At 34.4% G+C, this 18,799-nt stretch overlaps 4 protein-coding genes and 5 non-coding genes across 9 annotated transcripts; 6 read left to right on the top strand and 3 right to left on the bottom strand.

The window, feature by feature from the left end:
* Positions 1–90: 90 nt before the first annotated feature.
* Positions 91–181, top strand: Trnam-cau. Its single transcript is given in 2 exon segments — positions 91–127; positions 146–181. It is a non-coding gene; the product is annotated as a tRNA-Met (tRNA).
* A 1,508-nt stretch (positions 182–1,689) lies between these two features.
* Positions 1,690–1,780, top strand: Trnam-cau. Its single transcript is given in 2 exon segments — positions 1,690–1,726; positions 1,745–1,780. It is a non-coding gene; the product is annotated as a tRNA-Met (tRNA).
* A 1,506-nt stretch (positions 1,781–3,286) lies between these two features.
* Trnam-cau lies at positions 3,287–3,377 on the top strand. Its single transcript is given in 2 exon segments — positions 3,287–3,323; positions 3,342–3,377. It is a non-coding gene; the product is annotated as a tRNA-Met (tRNA).
* Positions 3,378–4,884: 1,507 nt separating this feature from the next.
* On the top strand, positions 4,885–4,975 carry Trnam-cau. The gene is given in 2 exon segments: positions 4,885–4,921; positions 4,940–4,975. It is a non-coding gene; the product is annotated as a tRNA-Met (tRNA).
* A 1,503-nt stretch (positions 4,976–6,478) lies between these two features.
* Trnam-cau lies at positions 6,479–6,569 on the top strand. The gene is given in 2 exon segments: positions 6,479–6,515; positions 6,534–6,569. It is a non-coding gene; the product is annotated as a tRNA-Met (tRNA).
* Positions 6,570–10,356: 3,787 nt separating this feature from the next.
* LOC124450350 (actin, cytoplasmic-like) lies at positions 10,357–12,683 on the bottom strand. Its single transcript, XM_047001006.1, is given in 4 exon segments — positions 10,357–10,608; positions 10,611–11,208; positions 12,139–12,249; positions 12,339–12,683. Coding segments are annotated over 4 exon segments (1,125 nt in total). The 5' UTR covers positions 12,591–12,683; the 3' UTR covers positions 10,357–10,444.
* A 773-nt stretch (positions 12,684–13,456) lies between these two features.
* LOC124452149 lies at positions 13,457–14,725 on the top strand. The gene has a single exon (XM_047002735.1). The coding sequence runs from the start codon at positions 13,457–13,459 to the stop codon at positions 14,591–14,593; it is 1,137 nt and encodes a 378-aa protein (XP_046858691.1). The 3' UTR covers positions 14,594–14,725.
* On the bottom strand, positions 14,606–15,776 carry LOC124452147. Its single transcript, XM_047002734.1, has 2 exons — positions 15,352–15,776; positions 14,606–15,244 (listed from the first exon to the last, which is right to left on the bottom strand). Exons 1-2 carry the CDS (start codon positions 15,688–15,690, stop codon positions 14,828–14,830), a joined length of 756 nt encoding a protein of 251 aa, XP_046858690.1. The 5' UTR covers positions 15,691–15,776; the 3' UTR covers positions 14,606–14,827.
* A 142-nt stretch (positions 15,777–15,918) lies between these two features.
* Positions 15,919–16,915, bottom strand: LOC124452146. The gene is made up of 3 exons (XM_047002733.1): positions 16,858–16,915; positions 16,123–16,491; positions 15,919–16,043 (listed from the first exon to the last, which is right to left on the bottom strand). The coding sequence occupies exons 1-3, from the start codon at positions 16,871–16,873 to the stop codon at positions 15,919–15,921; spliced, it is 510 nt and encodes a 169-aa protein (XP_046858689.1). The 5' UTR covers positions 16,874–16,915.
* Between the last annotated feature and the right edge of the window lie 1,884 nt (positions 16,916–18,799).

Here is an 18,799-nt window from a genome sequence, read left to right as displayed (position 1 = left end):
AGGAAATGAATAAAATATTTTCAATATGTATTAAGGTATTCTTGCAAACCGTAATTAAATTTCAGAACAATTACCGAATGGTGCGCTAAAGCCTCGTTAGCGCAGTAGGCAGCGCATCAGTCTCATAATTAGAATTCATCGAGTAATCTGAAGGTCGTGAGTTCGACCCTCACACGAGGCAAACGTGTTTTGAATTTGTTTTAAAACTTTAGATTATAGATTAGTTCAAAAAACAAAGATCTTGGCAGAAAATAGCGATTACATAATGTATTTATTTTTCAAGAAACAGAAGAGAATTGGGAAAAATGAATTCTTAACAGTCAATTGTAACTCATCCTCTATAAAATTGGATCTCCTATAGTTTCGAAAAAAGGGTAAAAATTCAAAACATATTTCCATAACTCTTCAAAATGATGCTTTAATTCCAAAACTAATTGTTTATATGATTTAACAAAATATAATTCATATGATTCTATCTTAAATTCAGTTAAAAATATAACAAATTTCAAAAGATGCGATGAACCTTCACGTTTTTGAGAATTATGTTAAATCGGAAAGGAGGAAACAAAATCATGATAAAATGTTATGGTAGCATAGCACCATGAACCTTCTAAGAAGTTGAATGAACCAGTTGGATTTAAAACAACAACTAGAAACCAATGCCTTGTAGGAAGACAGAACTAAAAAACCTTCACACAACTCCATAACTGCAGGTTGTTTGACGGGAGCGCTGCCTTCTGTTCTACCGAGGCTGTTTGCCATCGTGGTAATTGCTCTGAAATCACAATTTTTTCTTAAATTGTTTAGTCTCTCGCCCAGTCATTTTAGAAATTTCAAATAGATAATCATACAAAAATTTTCCCTGTTTAGATCATAGTTCGTTGAACATAAAACTTGAAATAAAAGTATTCTTATGCTTGTTTTTTTTTTATTCTCTAGCATTTAGATTACATAATTTATGAATTCACATTGCTTGATAACACTTGCTATATTTGATGATACGTCACTTTAACAAGCAAAGTTTTCTTCATTTTCAAGAGTAAAAGGTGTAGAACTCTTTTAGAGCATTTCATGAACAATGCAAAGAAAACTTTAAGCTTCCTTAGCGCAGTAAGTAGAGTGTCATTGTTATATTGAGCAACCACAAGCTATCTGAAGGTTGGGAGTTATACTCTCCTACGAGGCATTAATGATATACATTACTTTTACATTTTTAGAGTGTATGCAATTATTCGAAAAACATTGTTGTGTTAGAAAATAACAAATACCTTTCACCATTATGCACATAAAAAATTGATAAAACAGAAAAATTAAAGCTTTTATAATAAGAATTGCTCTGGGAACCAAAGGCCACGCCTTAAATATGACATATTTAACAGTGAGTGCTAATTGGTTGTTAATATATAAACGAAAAGTCGAATTATAAAGTAAATACTTCTTATTGACATCAATAAATACTTAGCATCAGCAAATGAATAACTACTTTTAATAAGTATTTATGTATTCTTGCAAACAGTATTTAAATTCCAGAACAACTACATACTATTGTTAAAAAAAACCTTAATAGTTTTTCTTTGACATCCATGAATACTTAGCATCAGGAAATGAATAAAATATTTTCAATATGTATTAAGGTATTCTTGCAAACCGTAATTAAATTTCAGAACAATTACCGAATGGTGCGCTAAAGCCTCGTTAGCGCAGTAGGCAGCGCATCAGTCTCATAATTAGAATTCATCGAGTAATCTGAAGGTCGTGAGTTCGACCCTCACACGAGGCAAACGTGTTTTGAATTTGTTTTAAAACTTTAGATTATAGATTAGTTCAAAAAACAAAGATCTTGGCAGAAAATAGCGATTACATAATGTATTTATTTTTCAAGAAACAGAAGAGAATTGGGAAAAATGAATTCTTAACAGTCAATTGTAACTCATCCTCTATAAAATTGGATCTCCTATAGTTTCGAAAAAAGGGTAAAAATTCAAAACATATTTCCATAACTCTTCAAAATGATGCTTTAATTCCAAAACTAATTGTTTATATGATTTAACAAAATATAATTCATATGATTCTATCTTAAATTCAGTTAAAAATATAACAAATTTCAAAAGATGCGATGAACCTTCACGTTTTTTGAGAATTATGTTAAATCGGAAAGGAGGAAACAAAATCATGATAAAATGTTATGGTAGCATAGCACCATGAACCTTCTAAGAAGTTGAATGAACCAGTTGGATTTAAAACAACAACTAGAAACCAATGCCTTGTAGGAAGACAGAACTAAAAACCTTCACACAACTCCATAACTGCAGGTTGTTTGACGGGAGCGCTGCCTTCTGTTCTACCGAGGCTGTTTGCCATCGTGGTAATTGCTCTGAAATCACAATTTTTTCTTAAATTGTTTAGTCTCTCGCCCAGTCATTTTAGAAATTTCAAATAGATAATGATACAAAATTTTCCCTGTTTAGATCATAGTTCGTTGAACATAAAACTTGAAATAAAAGTATTCTTATGCTTGTTTTTTTTTATTCTCTAGCATTTAGATTACATAATTTATGAATTCACATTGCTTGATAACACTTGCTATATTTGATGATACGTCACTTTAACAAGCAAAGTTTTCTTCATTTTCAAGAGTAAAAGGTGTAGAACTCTTTTAGAGCATTTCATGAACAATGCAAAGAAAACTTTAAGCTTCCTTAGCGCAGTAAGTAGAGTGTCATTGTTATATTGAGCAACCACAAGCTATCTGAAGGTTGGGAGTTATACTCTCCTACGAGGCATTAATGATATACATTACTTTTACATTTTTAGAGTGTATGCAATTATTCGAAAAACATTGTTGTGTTAGAAAATAACAAATACCTTTCACCATTATGCACATAAAAGTTGATAAAACAGAAAAATTAAAGCTTTTATAATAAGAATTGCTCTGGGAACCAAAGGCCACGCCTTAAATATGACATATTTAACAGTGAGTGCTAATTGGTTGTTAATATATAAACGAAAAGTCGAATTATAAAGTAAATACTTCTTATTGACATCAATAAATACTTAGCATCAGCAAATGAATAACTACTTTTAATAAGTATTTAGGTATTCTTGCAAACAGTATTTAAATTCCAGAACAACTACATACTATTGTTAAAAAAAACCTTAATAGTTTTTCTTTGACATCCATGAATACTTAGCATCAGGAAATGAATAAAATATTTTCAATATGTATTAAGGTATTCTTGCAAACCGTAATTAAATTTCAGAACAATTACCGAATGGTGCGCTAAATGCCTCGTTAACGCAGTAGGCAGCGCATCAGTCTCATAATTAGAATTCATCGAGTAATCTGAAGGTCGTGAGTTCGACCCTCACACGAGGCAAACGTGTTTTGAATTTGTTTTAAAACTTTAGATTATAGATTAGTTCAAAAAACAAAGATCTTGGCAGAAAATAGCGATTACATAATGTATTTATTTTTCAAGAAACAGAAGAGAATTGGGAAAAATGAATTTTTAACAGTCAATTGTAACTCATCCTCTATAAAATTGGATCACCTATAGTTTCGAAAAAAGGGTAAAAATTCAAAACATATTTCCATAACTCTTCAAAAATGATGCTTTAATTTCAAAACTAATTGTTTATATGATTTAACCAAATATAATTCATATGATTCTAGCTTAAATTCAGTTAAAAATATAACAAATTTCAAAAGATGCGATGTACCTTCACGATTTTTGAGAATTATGTTAACTCGGAAAGGCGGAAACAAAATCATGATAAAATGTTATGGTAGCATAGCACCATGAGCCTTCTAAGAAGTTGAATGAACCAGTTGGATTTAAAACAACAACTAGAAACCAATGCCTTGTAGGAAGACAGAACTAAAAACCTTCACACAACTCAATAACTGCAGGTTGTTTGACGGGAGCGCTGCCTTCTGCTCTACCGAGGCTGTTTGCCATCGTGGTAATTGCTCTGAAATCACAATTTTTTCTTAAATTGTTTAGTCTCTCGCCCAGTCATTTTAGAAATTTCAAATAGATAATGATAGAAAAATTTTCCCTGTTTAGATCATAGTTCGTTGAACATAAAACTTGAAATAAAAGTGTACTTATGCTTGTTTTTTTTATTCTCTAGCATTTAGATTACATAATTTATGAATTCACATTGCTTGATAACACTTGCTATATTTGATGATACGTCAATTTAACAAGCAAAGTTTTCTTCATTTTCAAGAGTAAAAGGTGTAGAACTCTTTTAGAGCATTTCATGAACAATGCAAAGAAAACTTTAAGCTTCCTTAGCGCAGTAAGTAGAGTGTCATTGTTATATTGAGCAACCACAAGCTATCTGAAGGTTGGGAGTTATACTCTCCTACGAGGCATTAATGATGTACATTACTTTTACATTTTTAGAGTGTATGCAATTATTCGAAAAACATTGTTGTGTTAGAAAATAACAAATACCTTTCACCATTATGCACATAAAAAATTGATAAAACAGAAAAATTAAAGCTTTTATAATAAGAATTGCTCTGGGAACCAAAGGCCACGCCTTAAATATGACATATTTAACAGTGAGTGCTAATTGGTTGTTAATATATAAACGAAAAGTCGAATTATAAAGTAAATACTTCTTATTGACATCAATAAATACTTAGCATCAGCAAATGAATAACTACTTTTAATAAGTATTTATGTATTCTTGCAAACAGTATTTAAATTCCAGAACAACTACATACTATTGTTAAAAAAAACCTTAATAGTTTTTCTTTGACATCCATGAATACTTAGCATCAGGAAATGAATAAAATATTTTCAATATGTATTAAGGTATTCTTGCAAACCGTAATTAAATTTCAGAACAATTACCGAATGGTGCGCTAAAGCCTCGTTAGCGCAGTAGGCAGCGCATCAGTCTCATAATTAGAATTCATCGAGTAATCTGAAGGTCGTGAGTTCGACCCTCACACGAGGCAAACGTGTTTTGAATTTGTTTTAAAACTTTAGATTATAGATTAGTTCAAAAAACAAAGATCTTGGCAGAAAATAGCGATTACATAATGTATTTATTTTTCAAGAAACAGAAGAGAATTGGGAAAAATGAATTCTTAACAGTCAATTGTAACTCATCCTCTATAAAATTGGATCTCCTATAGTTTCGAAAAAAGGGTAAAAATTCAAAACATATTTCCATAACTCTTCAAAAATGATGCTTTAATTCCAAAACTAATTGTTTATATGATTTAACAAAATATAATTCATATGATTCTATCTTAAATTCAGTTAAAAATATAATAAATTTCAAAAGATGCGATGAACCTTCACGATTTTTGAGAATTATGTTAAATCGGAAAGGAGGAAACAAAATCATGATAAAATGTTATGGTAGCATAGCACCATGAACCTTCTAAGAAGTTGAATGAACCAGTTGGATTTAAAACAACAACTAGAAACCAATGCCTTGTAGGAAGACAGAACTAAAAACCTTCACACAACTCCATAACTGCAGGTTGTTTGACGGGAGCGCTGCCTTCTGTTCTACCGAGGCTGTTTGCCATCGTGGTAATTGCTCTGAAATCACAATTTTTCTTAAATTGTTTAGTCTCGCCCAGTCATTTTAGAAATTTCAAATAGATAATGATACAAAAATTTTCCCTGTTTAGATCATAGTTCGTTGAACATAAAACTTGAAATAAAAGTGTACTTATGCTTGTTTTTTTATTCTCTAGCATTTAGATTACATAATTTATGAATTCACATTGCTTGATAACACTTGCTATATTTGATGATACGTCACTTTAACAAGCAAAGTTTTCTTCATTTTCAAGAGTAAAAGGTGTAGAACTCTTTTAGAGCATTTCATGAACAATGCAAAGAAAACTTTAAGCTTCCTTAGCGCAGTAAGTAGAGTGTCATTGTTATATTGAGCAACCACAAGCTATCTGAAGGTTGGGAGTTATACTCTCCTACGAGGCATTAATGATGTACATTACTTTTACATTTTTAGAGTGTATGCAATTATTCGAAAAACATTGTTGTGTTAGAAAATAACAAATACCTTTCACCATTATGCACATAAAAAGTTGATAAAACAGAAAAATTAAAGCTTTTATAATAAGAATTGCTCTGGGAACCAAAGGCCACGCCTTAAATATGACATATTTAACAGTGAGTGCTAATTGGTTGTTAATATATAAACGAAAAGTCGAATTATAAAGTAAATACTTCTTATTGACATCAATAAATACTTAGCATCAGCAAATGAATAACTACTTTTAATAAGTATTTATGTATTCTTGCAAACAGTATTTAAATTCCAGAACAACTACATACTATTGTTAAAAAAAACCTTAATAGTTTTTCTTTGACATCCATGAATACTTAGCATCAGGAAATGAATAAAATATTTTCAATATGTATTAAGGTATTCTTGCAAACCGTAATTAAATTTCAGAACAATTACCGAATGGTGCGCTAAAGCCTCGTTAGCGCAGTAGGCAGCGCATCAGTCTCATAATTAGAATTCATCGAGTAATCTGAAGGTCGTGAGTTCGACCCTCACACGAGGCAAACGTGTTTTGAATTTGTTTTAAAACTTTAGATTATAGATTAGTTCAAAAAACAAAGATCTTGGCAGAAAATAGCGATTACATAATGTATTTATTTTTCAAGAAACAGAAGAGAATTGGGAAAAATGAATTCTTAACAGTCAATTGTAACTCATCCTCTATAAAATTGGATCTCCTATAGTTTCGAAAAAAGGGTAAAAATTCAAAACATATTTCCATAACTCTTCAAAAATGATGCTTTAATTCCAAAACTAATTGTTTATATGATTTAACCAAATATAATTCATATGATTCTAGCTTAAATTCAGTTAAAAATATAACAAATTTCAAAAGATGCGATGTACCTTCACGATTTTTGAGAATTATGTTAACTCGGAAAGGAGGAAACAAAATCATGATGAAATGTTATGGTAGCATAGCACCATGAGCCTTCTAAGAAGTTGAATGAACCAGTTGGATTTAAAACAACAACTAGAAACCAATGCCTTGTAGGAAGACAGAACTAAAAACCTTCACACAACTCAATAACTGCAGGTTGTTTGACGGGAGCGCTGCCTTCTGCTCTACCGAGGCTGTTTGCCATCGTGGTAATTGCTCTGAAATCACAATTTTTTCTTAAATTGTTTAGTCTCTCGCCCAGTCATTTTAGAAATTTCAAATAGATAATGATAGAAAAATTTTCCCTGTTTAGATCATAGTTCGTTGAACATAAAACTTGAAATAAAAGTGTACTTATGCTTGTTTTTTTTATTCTCTAGCATTTAGATTACATAATTTATGAATTCACATTGCTTGATAACACTTGCTATATTTGATGATACGTCAATTTAACAAGCAAAGTTTTCTTCATTTTCAAGAGTAAAAGGTGTAGAACTCTTTTAGAGCATTTCATGAACAATGCAAAGAAAACTTTAAGCTTCCTTAGCGCAGTAAGTAGAGTGTCATTGTTATATTGAGCAACCACAAGCTATCTGAAGGTTGGGAGTTATACTCTCCTACGAGGCATTAATGATGTACATTACTTTTACATTTTTAGAGTGTATGCAATTATTCGAAAAACATTGTTGTGTTAGAAAATAACAAATACCTTTCACCATTATGCACATAAAAAGTTGATAAAACAGAAAAATTAAAGCTTTTATAATAAGAATTGCTCTGGGAACCAAAGGCCACGCCTTAAATATGACATATTTAACAGCGAGTGTAGGCGTATGTAACAGTGAGATTTAACAAAAGATATGTAGGCATATGTGTCAAGGAGGCATGATGGACATGGTGGAAAATTACATAAGGTAGAGGTGATGGAATAAAGATATGTAGGCATGTGTTGAGGAGGGATGATGGACATGGTGGAAAAATACATATGATAGAAGTGATGGAATAAAGATATGTAGGCATGTGTTAAGAAGAGATTATAGACATATTGGAAAAGTGCATATGGCAGAAATGATGGAATAAAGATATGTAGGCATATGTGTTAAGGAGGGATGACGGACATGGTGGAAAATTACATATGGTAGAGGTGATGGAATTAAGATATGTAGGCATGTGTTGAGGAGTGATGATGGACATGGTGGAAAAGTACATATGGTAGAAGTGATGGAATAAAGATATGTAGGCATGTGTTAAGAAGGGATAATAGATATAATGGAAAAGTACATAAGGGAGAAATGATGGAATAAAGATATGTAGGCATATGTGTTAAGGAGGGATGATGGACATGGTGGAAAATTACATATGGTAGAGGTGATGGAATAAAGATATGTAGGCATGTGTTAAGGAAGGATGACGGATATGTGGGAAAACTACATATGGTAGAGGTGATGGAATTAAGATATGTGAAGGGATGATGGACATGATGGAAAAGATAGAAATGGATGGAAAGATAGGATATTGGAAATATGGCAGAAATGATGGAATAAAGATATAGGAGGGATGATGGACAAACATATGGTGGATTAAGGAAGGATGGATATGTGGAAAACTACATATGGTAGGTGATGGGGATGGAGGAGGGATGATGGACATGGTGGAAAAACATATGATAGAAGTGATGGAATAAAGATATGTAGGCATGTGTTAAGAAGAGATTATAGACATATTGGAAAAGTGCATATGGCAGAAATGATGGAATAAAGATATGTAGGCATATGTGTTAAGGAGGGATGACGGACATGGTGGAAGATTACATATGGTAGAGGTGATGGAATAAAGATATGTAGGCATGTGTTAAGGAGGGATGACGGACGTGGTGGAAAAGTACATACCAAGTAATGGAAGGGATAATGACATACTGAGTAAAGCTTTGGAGTCTGAGGTAAAGGATAAGAAAAACTGAAAAAGCAAGGACAACCATACAAGACAATTGTAAGGCAAATTAAATACTGGTGGAGATAGAAAGCAGAATAGTTAGTTTTAAGAAAATGAATGACATTAATTGGGCAAGATAAGAGTGGCAAAGTCTTGTACAATTGTGGCAACAATATAAACAATAAATTCAATTAAAAATTTGATGTCGCATCACAGACCCGTTAATTGGGGAGCACAAATTCATACAGGCATGTCATAATCTGTAGAAAACAAAGGATTTCATAGAAACTTAATACTAACATGCTTTTATGAACTTGTGTCTCCCACCCACCCCACCCCCTCCCCTCAAATTATTGAGTTTGCTACAGCACTGAAAATTTGAATGGAACAAAATATTTTACATATTTCATTGTGCCAAGCATTAAATTTTGTTCCTATACACAGATCTAATAAAGGCACATACAGTAGTCTACTATGTATATGAGATCAGACTCTTATATTTATATGATATTAATTAAACACTCCAGCAACACAGGCCTTTGTTCAACAGTTGAGTTTCAAAGGCATATATTCACTAGTTTGATGTGTGGGATCATATAATCAGGGGTTATTTAGGTAATTTATGTTAAATGTTACGTACTGATGTTTCATGATTGTTGCACAAAAACATTTAACTCTTCAGGAAAGTCAAAGTTGCTGACTTGCAGAAACTGCTAAAGACATTGAGCAAGAACTTCCTTTTTCAAAACAAAGATTATAATTATATGAAATTTAATTACAATCTGCTAATATAATATCAACAAATGTTAATAATTCCACCAACTTTTCACATATTACACCTGATGTTATCTTTGCGAGAAAACTTGATTTTCTTGCAAAGTAAGGTATTTTCTATCAAGTAAAACGAGTCACATTTTGTGTAAATTTCAAAAAATACTCTTACTCGATGCCATCAATCGTAACCACATCACTGACTACACACAGAATCATTTCCATTTCCAATATAACCGCGAATGACTCAATAAGCGCCCTTCCCCGCTCTCCCCTCCATCAAAACACGAGTTTTTACATAAAGCCGTGTGCAACCCAATAGCCAACCGGTGACCACCACCACAGTGTATTAAGTTTTGAATAGAAATGCCTGAATGTCTCATATCAATTTAACTACCCAACTCCCCCAGATAGAACAATTTAATCTCAAAAATACATGAAGACACAGTTAATTGATCAATGTCAATGCCCTCAAGTGAAGTAAAAGGAAATTTGCCTTCTCCAGTTCTCCACCTTCCCAAAGTTATTTTTAATCAAATTAGGTCAACCATCACTAAAACTTGCCAGCTGCTGCTTAAACAACCAAGTTTACTATATACATTTTGAAATTTGAGAAGTCTTCACCAAAGAGTATATATTGAAAATTTATTCAAATATTGGCACAAGCTTCACACAAATGTTAAAAATTCATTTTGATCAAGCAGAAATAAAACATTCCGTTTGTATTTAAGAAAAAAATTCACATGAAAATATTTAAAGAACTGTTTAAATTGTTATCAAAAACTGTCACAATAACTAGAAGCACTTCCTGTGCACAATTGAGGGTCCAGATTCATCATATTCTTGTTTGGAGATCCACATCTGTTGGAAGGTGGAAAGAGAGGCCAAGATGGAGCCACCAATCCAAACAGAGTATTTTCTTTCTGGTGGAGCAATTACCTTAATTTTCATTGTGGGAGGGCAAGAGCAGTTATTTCTTTCTGCATTCTATCAGCAATACCTGGGAACATGGTCGTTCCACCAGACAAGACAGTGTTGGCATAAAGATCCTTACGGATGTCAACATCGCACTTCATGATTGAATTGTAGCAGGTTTCGTGGATACCTGCAGACTCCATACCAAGGAAGGCAGGTTGGAAGAGTGCTTCTGGGCATCTGAATCGCTCATTGCCAACAGTGATAACTTGACCATCAGGCAATTCATAGGATTTCTCTAAACTAGAGCTGCTTGCAGCTGTGTCCATCTCTTGCTCGAAGTCCAAGGCGACATAACACAGCTTCTCCTTGATGTCTCTGACAATTTCACGTTCAGCTGTTGTGGTGAATGAGTAACCACGTTCGGTCAAGATTTTCATGAGGTAATCTGTTAAATCACGACCAGCCAAATCAAGACGAAGGATGGCATGAGGCAAAGCATAACCTTCATAGATTGGTACAGTGTGAGAGACACCATCACCACTGTCAAACACAATACCAGTCGTTCGACCAGAAGCATACAGGGACAGGACTGCTTGGATGGCAACATACATAGCTGGTGTGTTGAACGTCTCAAACATAATCTGTAAGTTAAAATTGTTTAATTAATTTCAAGGTACAAAACAAAGCATGATCTTCAAGTCAATGAGCATATAGTTATGGAAGAAAAGCTCCATGTCAAAAACTATTAGTTATATGTTCTTTGGAACATATTGCGCTTCCAAAGCTGACAACAAAAGCTTGAGCTACTCTTCATAGCAAACTATGTTTTCAATTGAATATGCAAATTATTCATAACAATATTGACATTCAAATATGACGTTCAGTCAAACACAGTTCAAAGCCAAGATAATTTGTTTTAAAAATCGTGAGATAATTGGTGAATGCGCAACTAAACATTAATAAGTTTAAAGGTTAATTTTTAAAAATTTGCGGAATTAGACAATCAAGTATTCGTCTCTCTCGATTAGACGATCGAATATTCTATTATAAAGCTTGTACGAACACTTAATTACATTAAATTGATTATACAAACGGCAAGTACAAATCAATGGACTACTACAATTCTGTGCTACAATGAAAATGAGTTTGTACCCTTCCTTAAATATAATGGTTAAATACACATCTAGCGCAACAGGTGGGAAACTGTAATTTCAGTAGCTTCACAATTATTTCATGGTTAAAATAAAAGACGTAACTAGTAATATTGGGCGATTCATCTATGTTTTTAAAAGTAATTGCTATAAAAGCACTTATAATTTGTAACAAATCGATTCCGTGAACGAGCATTTCTCAAATGGCAACATGTCATCGCAAATTGACGCTAACCGTAGTCTTTCAATAAGTATAAGGAATTCTTATATGCCTAACGTACATTCCAATATCTTAGAAAGAAAGTATGAAGCACATGATCCTTAAATTATTTCGCCTCAATAATAGGAAGTTTAACAGAATCGATAAACTGACTGACAGAACATAATACTATGCTAATGTTACCACTTAAATATTTGTACCTGAGTCATTTTCTCTCGGTTTGCCTTTGGGTTGAGTGGAGCTTCAGTAAGTAAAACAGGGTGTTCCTCTGGAGCTACACGAAGTTCATTGTAGAAAGTGTGATGCCAGATCTATACAGCAGAACAGTAAACAGAAATTAGGCGTTACCCCATATCACTTTGGGAATGAAATTAAATAGGCATTTCAAAACATACAGTACCTTTTCCATGTCATCCCAGTTAGTTACGATGCCGTGTTCAATAGGATATTTCAACGTAAGGATACCTCTTTTACTTTGGGCTTCGTCACCGACATATGAATCTTTTTGGCCCATACCAACCATCACACCTTGATGGCGAGGACGGCCGACAATCGATGGGAATACAGCTCGAGGAGCATCATCGCCGGCAAAACCAGCTTTGCACATACCAGATCCATTGTCAACAACTAAAGCAGCAACGTCTTCGTCCATTATAGAAAAATTCTACGTTATTTAAACAGTTGACACAAGGCTTTTCTACTAGACTGCAGCGCTGGGTGTCACTACCTACTTGTCGCAGGAGGAAGAGGATAATGAAAGTCGACAGTGACGTCATTTCCTCATGCTTTGTCTTGTTTCCTAATAATTTCGTTGTAGCATATTTCCGCTTGTCCAATTCATATTTTACGGTATATTTTAATTTATATTTTCGTGCGAAAACGAATCATTATTTTGCTAAAAAAATAACATTTCATAGCAGGAAAAAAATTCGGAAAACGGGCTTAACCACTCTGTCATATGTTGACACTTGACATAATGTACGGGATAAAGTTACAAATTTGTGACAAATCAAAAAGTTTAATACACCACAACTACAAGTTGTAGTAGAAAAACACGATGGTCGTTTGCAATCAAAATAAATGACCAAAAAATTATTTCATTAATAGATCAGGAGGGAGAGTGCTTAACTGGCATATTTTACGGTGGCCCACAAGTACAAGCACACTTACACATAACAGCATACGCGAACAAATTCGAGGATGCACACTTACACATAACAGCATACGCGCACAAATCGAGGATGCACACTTACGCATAACAGCATACGCGCACAAATTCGAGGATGCACACTTACGCATAACAGCATACGCGCACAAATTCGAGGATGCACACTTACGCATAACAGCATACGCGCACAAATTCGAGAGTGGCCCACAAGTACAAGCACACTTACACATAACAGCATACGCCCACAAAAATTCGAATACTAACAAACGTAAGTTCAAAATTAAAAAGGAAAAGCCGGCAGTCTATTACTTGACATTTCTTTCCGCTGCTAAACACTACTTTAAAGACTTATGGAAGATATCATTCGCAACTATTTTACTAAAAACTACACGTATGATACAATTCTACAGCTATTACAAAAATATCATGGAATTCGCATCTCTAGAAGTACTTTGCTGAATAAGCTTAAGCTTTATGGATTGCAACGACGTGGAAATACCGTTGATAAAGACCACGTAAGAAGATGCATTGTTCGAGAACTAGATGGAAGTGGTAAATTGTTGGGCTATAGAGCCATGTGGAGACGATTGCAGTCAAAATATGGCTTGCAAGTTCCTCGTTTGGTTGCTCAAACCACCCTTCAAGAAGTGGATCCAGAGGGATCGAAATGGAGACGGGCTAACCGTCTTCGTAGAAGAGCTTACATGAATCCGGGGCCAAATTATTGCTGGCATGCCGATGGTTACGACAAACTTAAACCGTATGGTTTCCCCATCCATGGGTGTATAGATGGATTTAGCAGGAAAATACTGTGGTTAAATATAGTTCCTTCAAATAATGATCCCCGCGTAGTGGGCAGGCTATTTTACGACTGCATATCTAATATGCAACTCTGTCCTAAAATTCTTAGAACAGATAGGGGAACAGAAAATGGGATTATGGCATCAGCCCAGTGTTTCTTACGCCGAGATGGTACGGACACACATTCTGACGTCAATGCTCATCAATATGGATCATCACACAGCAATCAGCGAATAGAAGCATGGTGGGCCATGTTACGTCGCTCGTGGGCCTCGTGGTGGATGAATTTTTTTAAGGATTTGATAGCTAAAGGGGTTTTAGACACAAGCAACGTACTTCAACTTGAATGTCTATGGTTTTGCTTTAGTCCTGTCTTAAAAAAAGGACTTGACCAAATCAAGGAATCGTGGAACAGTCACTATGTACGCAAATCCAGGTTTTACACTCATGCGGGGATCCCTGATCAGCTTTACCTTCTACCTGAAGCAGTTGGAGCTGAAGATTTTCAGAAACAATATGACGACGAAGATCTTATAGAGATTTACAATTCAGTTAATGTGTCGACAGAAAAGGTCTCTACATATCAAAAATACTTCTCGTATAGTGCTGGTGTGTTACAAATAGGACAGATCCAGACATGGAGAGAAGCTTTAATGGCATATGAAAGACTTCTAGAAGCAGCTTAAAGCAAATAGCAATGAACAAAACATATTTAACATTAATAACTCAAAACGATAACGTATATGGTAATCTTATAAAGAAATAAGATAATTTCATATTCAGGGAAGGTCCATAACCTCCATCTTCATATGACACCACATCATTGTCCATAAAATCTTTTTTAACAAAAGTGAACTAAAAAAAGTGTTTCTACAATGTAAAACACAATATAATATGTCATAAAACATGTGATAGAACTTTCATACAATGTCAAACGACCAGGCACTTTTTTCTCTTAGGATCGACGAAAACTCCTCTACAAGTTCATTATAAAATTGATAAGTGCTGGGAATCTCTAGAAATGGTCCACATGTGTGTGCTACAGGACGACGTTGTAAACCATTAAGTTCTGTAAATGACACTTTTAACTTTTGACCTTCTAAAATGATATCAGAACCTGTGGTAAATTGAAGGAACGCGGTTACGTTGCCACCTAGAGACTTTATATAGCGCACCAAATGATCAAATGCATTTCGTTGTGCCTCATTTTCGGGGGAGGCATCTAGAATTTTCAAAACCTTTTTGGACGTGGGTTTTCTTTCTTGGTAAAAGCAAAGAATGCTTGCAACATCTTGAAACGCAGGATGACTTTTCAATGATTGCAATATTATATGAATGTTTTATGCAGTGCTGATATTGAATTAAGACCTGAAAATTGACTCAACGGTGACTCATCCTGAGTCACCAGACGATTGCAATTGCGATCATATCTCATTTAATTTGATTGCAATATTGTTGCCCAACAATTGGAAACGTACCGCGGTCTTTGGATAAGTTCTTGGTGAGCTAATTGGCATAATATATCTTCAATATTTTCTTCTGTGGGATTGAGATAGCACTTGTAGCTTCCTAAAACTTCAAGTAAGTCTTCATTTTTACATATCTGTGATCGATTTTTCATTAAGTTATCAACCACTTCTCTCTCGTCTTCAGCCATATACTCCATGAAAGAGTTTAACAGCACTTCACAAGAAACACTGTCTTCACCATGGAGAGTACATGCAACAAAAGCTGAACACAATGTAATGGGGAACACTCCTTCTTTGCAGTAGCCATACAACATGATTCTAGCCACTGCCTCCCATTCCAGCTTTTGATAATCATGACGAATGGCTGGCACCTTGGTAGATGCTCCAATAGATAATGACTGATAAAAGGTGCCAAAACTCTGTAAGAAGATCACGCAACACCTCTTCCTTCTCCCTCCTCAAACATACCTCTTGCATCAACTACTTTAAAAATATAGTAGATTTCAATACATTTGGATTATAAAATTCTGTTATCATATCTTTCAAAGGGTTGTGCGATGGATTAGCAGATCTAGCACATGCAATTGTTCCTCGGGTAAATTAACTTGAGCTGGTTGTACAAGATTTGGCTCTGGTTCAATAATATCTAGTAGGGATTCAGTTACATCTAAAAATAAATTTAAAATACAAAACAATGAAATATACAAAATGTATAGGATACATATGTAACAAATCATTAGTTATACCTGCATCCTGAAAAATTTGAGCAGGCATTTCACCTGGTTCCATAATGATTTGCTCAACTGAAAATGAATCAACCTGAAAGGAAACAGCTTCCACACAACTATTATCAACATTAACAACATTGCTTGGAACAGGATTTGTTTGAACATGGCTGGCCTCCACTAGACTAGCTTTTGCAAGACTAGCTGGAACAGCATTGGTATGAGCATGATTAACTTCCACAAAATTATCTGGTGTTGCATTGACTTGTTGAGAATTTCCCAGTTCACATATAATTTGTGAAGAATTTTCTTGCACAGAATTATCTTCAAAAACATCAGCAGTATCTGGAACAACCGTTTCCTTGAGGTCTTCAGTCAAATCATTGGCTACTAAATTTAGAATATAACATAATTACTAACCCTACAAACAAATTCTTTTGAAGGTTTAATGTTAGTTGCAAGATAATTATTCTAAGGCATTTTTTAACTTTTATGTACTAGGGCATTTTAGCATTTTGCTCTGTGCTTGCCCCAGTAGTGAACCTTTATTCACCAGTAAAATACAGTCAATAGGCCCATTCAACTCTGGGAAGCTCAGAAATGTTGCTTCAATAAAATGTGACTGCTTTTGATTATTTATTGCATGACATATCAGTTTTCAATACAGCCAGTGTTTGTCTTGTGCAATGCCCCTAATGCTCACTCCAGCAGTCTAAATGCAAAAAATACCGGACTTATTTTGAACTCAGTGTTTACCTTCAAAATCAAGCATTTTGCAAATGTACAAATTTACTCGACTGTATGGACGTCCAAGTTCATTTTATATTTTCCACAGAGAATTTTTCACTGCTTCCTGGAATATTTCCCACGATATCCATATCAGGGTAAAGTAAAAGCCACTCAGTTTCATTATGATCTCTGAGATGTCTGTTGTGGGCAAGCTGTTTCTGAACTCCGGCATTCTTTACAGGAACTAATGTATCTGATTTTCGAACATCAACAGGAAGTAAAGAAGATCTTCTTATTTTAAGTCTTTTACCGTCGAGTTCAATTATTCCAATCTTTATCTACAACACAAAATTGAGTTTCATTAACCAAATTTGTATAATTGGCATAATCATAACATTGAATACACATACCTTCACTACTTCATCTTTCTTCTCCTTTTTTATTTGACTAAATCGTTCATTTGACTTCCTTTTCTAATAGTTTGAAAGGTAGACGAACTACCAGCGCGGTGGGAATTTCCTAGTTGATCGCCACGATCAGTGCAAGGATTGGCGACTGCGTTCTTCTTTATGTACTCTTCGAAAGTTAACGGTTGTTGACTAGAGGCCGAAGGTTTAATTTCTGATACACTTGCACCACAGTTCTCGCAAAAATTTGCATTTTCATCCTTTTCTTTTCCACAATGTGGACAAAACATCGTTGGGTTATTGACTTATTGCTATTGTGAACATGTGAATCATGAAATATTTCTCGCCGGCAATCTTTTCGGTTTTTGCAGCCCGATTTTACGAAGCGTCATGTAATAAGCCATGAATGTGAATATTTATTTGTGCGCGTATGCTGTTACGTGTAAGTGTGCATCCTCGAATTTGTGGGCGTATGCTGTTATGTGTAAGTGTGCTTGTACTTGTGGGCCACTCTCGAATTTGTGCGCGTATGCTGTTATGCGTAAGTGTGCATCCTCGAATTTGTGCGCGTATGCTGTTATGTGTAAGTGTGCATCCTCGAATTTGTGCGCGTATGCTGTTATGTGTAAGTGTGCTTGTACTTGTGGGCCACCGTAATATTTCCTTACAGCATGCACAAAACATAAAATGTTCATCTTCAACATTAAGCCACAGTGAAATGAAACAGCTTTTTCAAGAAACTTTTATTGAAATCCACGAAGCAAAACAAATTTGAGTTTCAAAAGAAGTCAAATCTCAAAAATTCGATTCGTGCAAACATTATTGCGATTGTGAACTCTATGGCAGTCACTGTGTCATTAATATTATGGAATCACTATGTGGCAGTCGGCGCATCGCCCTTTGAACAATACTCACAATACCATGCTGTTTGTGCGTGTTCCGCACTTAAATGTAAAAAAATGTAAAATGTACAATGTTTGTACATAATATTTTTCCTAAAATCGACAGTCTTAATATCCAAAGAGCAAACGAGGGTGTCACGTGGCACGTGCATGTGAGTGTTTTGACAAAAAATGAATTGTAACAAATTGAAATGGATCAATGAACACACCATATACTTCACACATATTAATTTCTTGTCATATACTACACATCATAAGAAACATATGAAACAGAAGAAAGCCCCAAGAGTATTGTTTCTCTAAAACTAAAAACAACATTCTGGTAAAACATTGGGGAGAATGCTAGAAGATAATCAATAACAAACTTTTCCCCTTTCTTTGTCTTTTTGCTTTCGTGCAAAAATGTAGTCTTTGCTTACATTTACACGAAATTAAATTACCCCATTGTCTGATTTGTCTGAACTTTAAAGAATTGTTGCTTCGAAAACACGTCGTCACGTGACTGCGCTTATCTAATGCATGATCAGTAATTAGCAAGAGAGGATTTGCCGTGAGGACGATATGATAAAGCCTACTCAAGAAATTTGCAAATTTCAAAACAATAAATCGAATCGACCACAACTTTCTACTTCAACCTACAAATCAACATATGCATGTTAA

This window comes from Xenia sp. Carnegie-2017, unplaced genomic scaffold (assembly GCF_021976095.1).
Source record: "Xenia sp. Carnegie-2017 unplaced genomic scaffold, XeniaSp_v1 HiC_scaffold_24, whole genome shotgun sequence".
Lineage (NCBI taxonomy): Eukaryota > Metazoa > Cnidaria > Anthozoa > Malacalcyonacea > Xeniidae > Xenia > Xenia sp. Carnegie-2017.
This window is presented reverse-complemented; position numbering and strand designations above follow the sequence as displayed.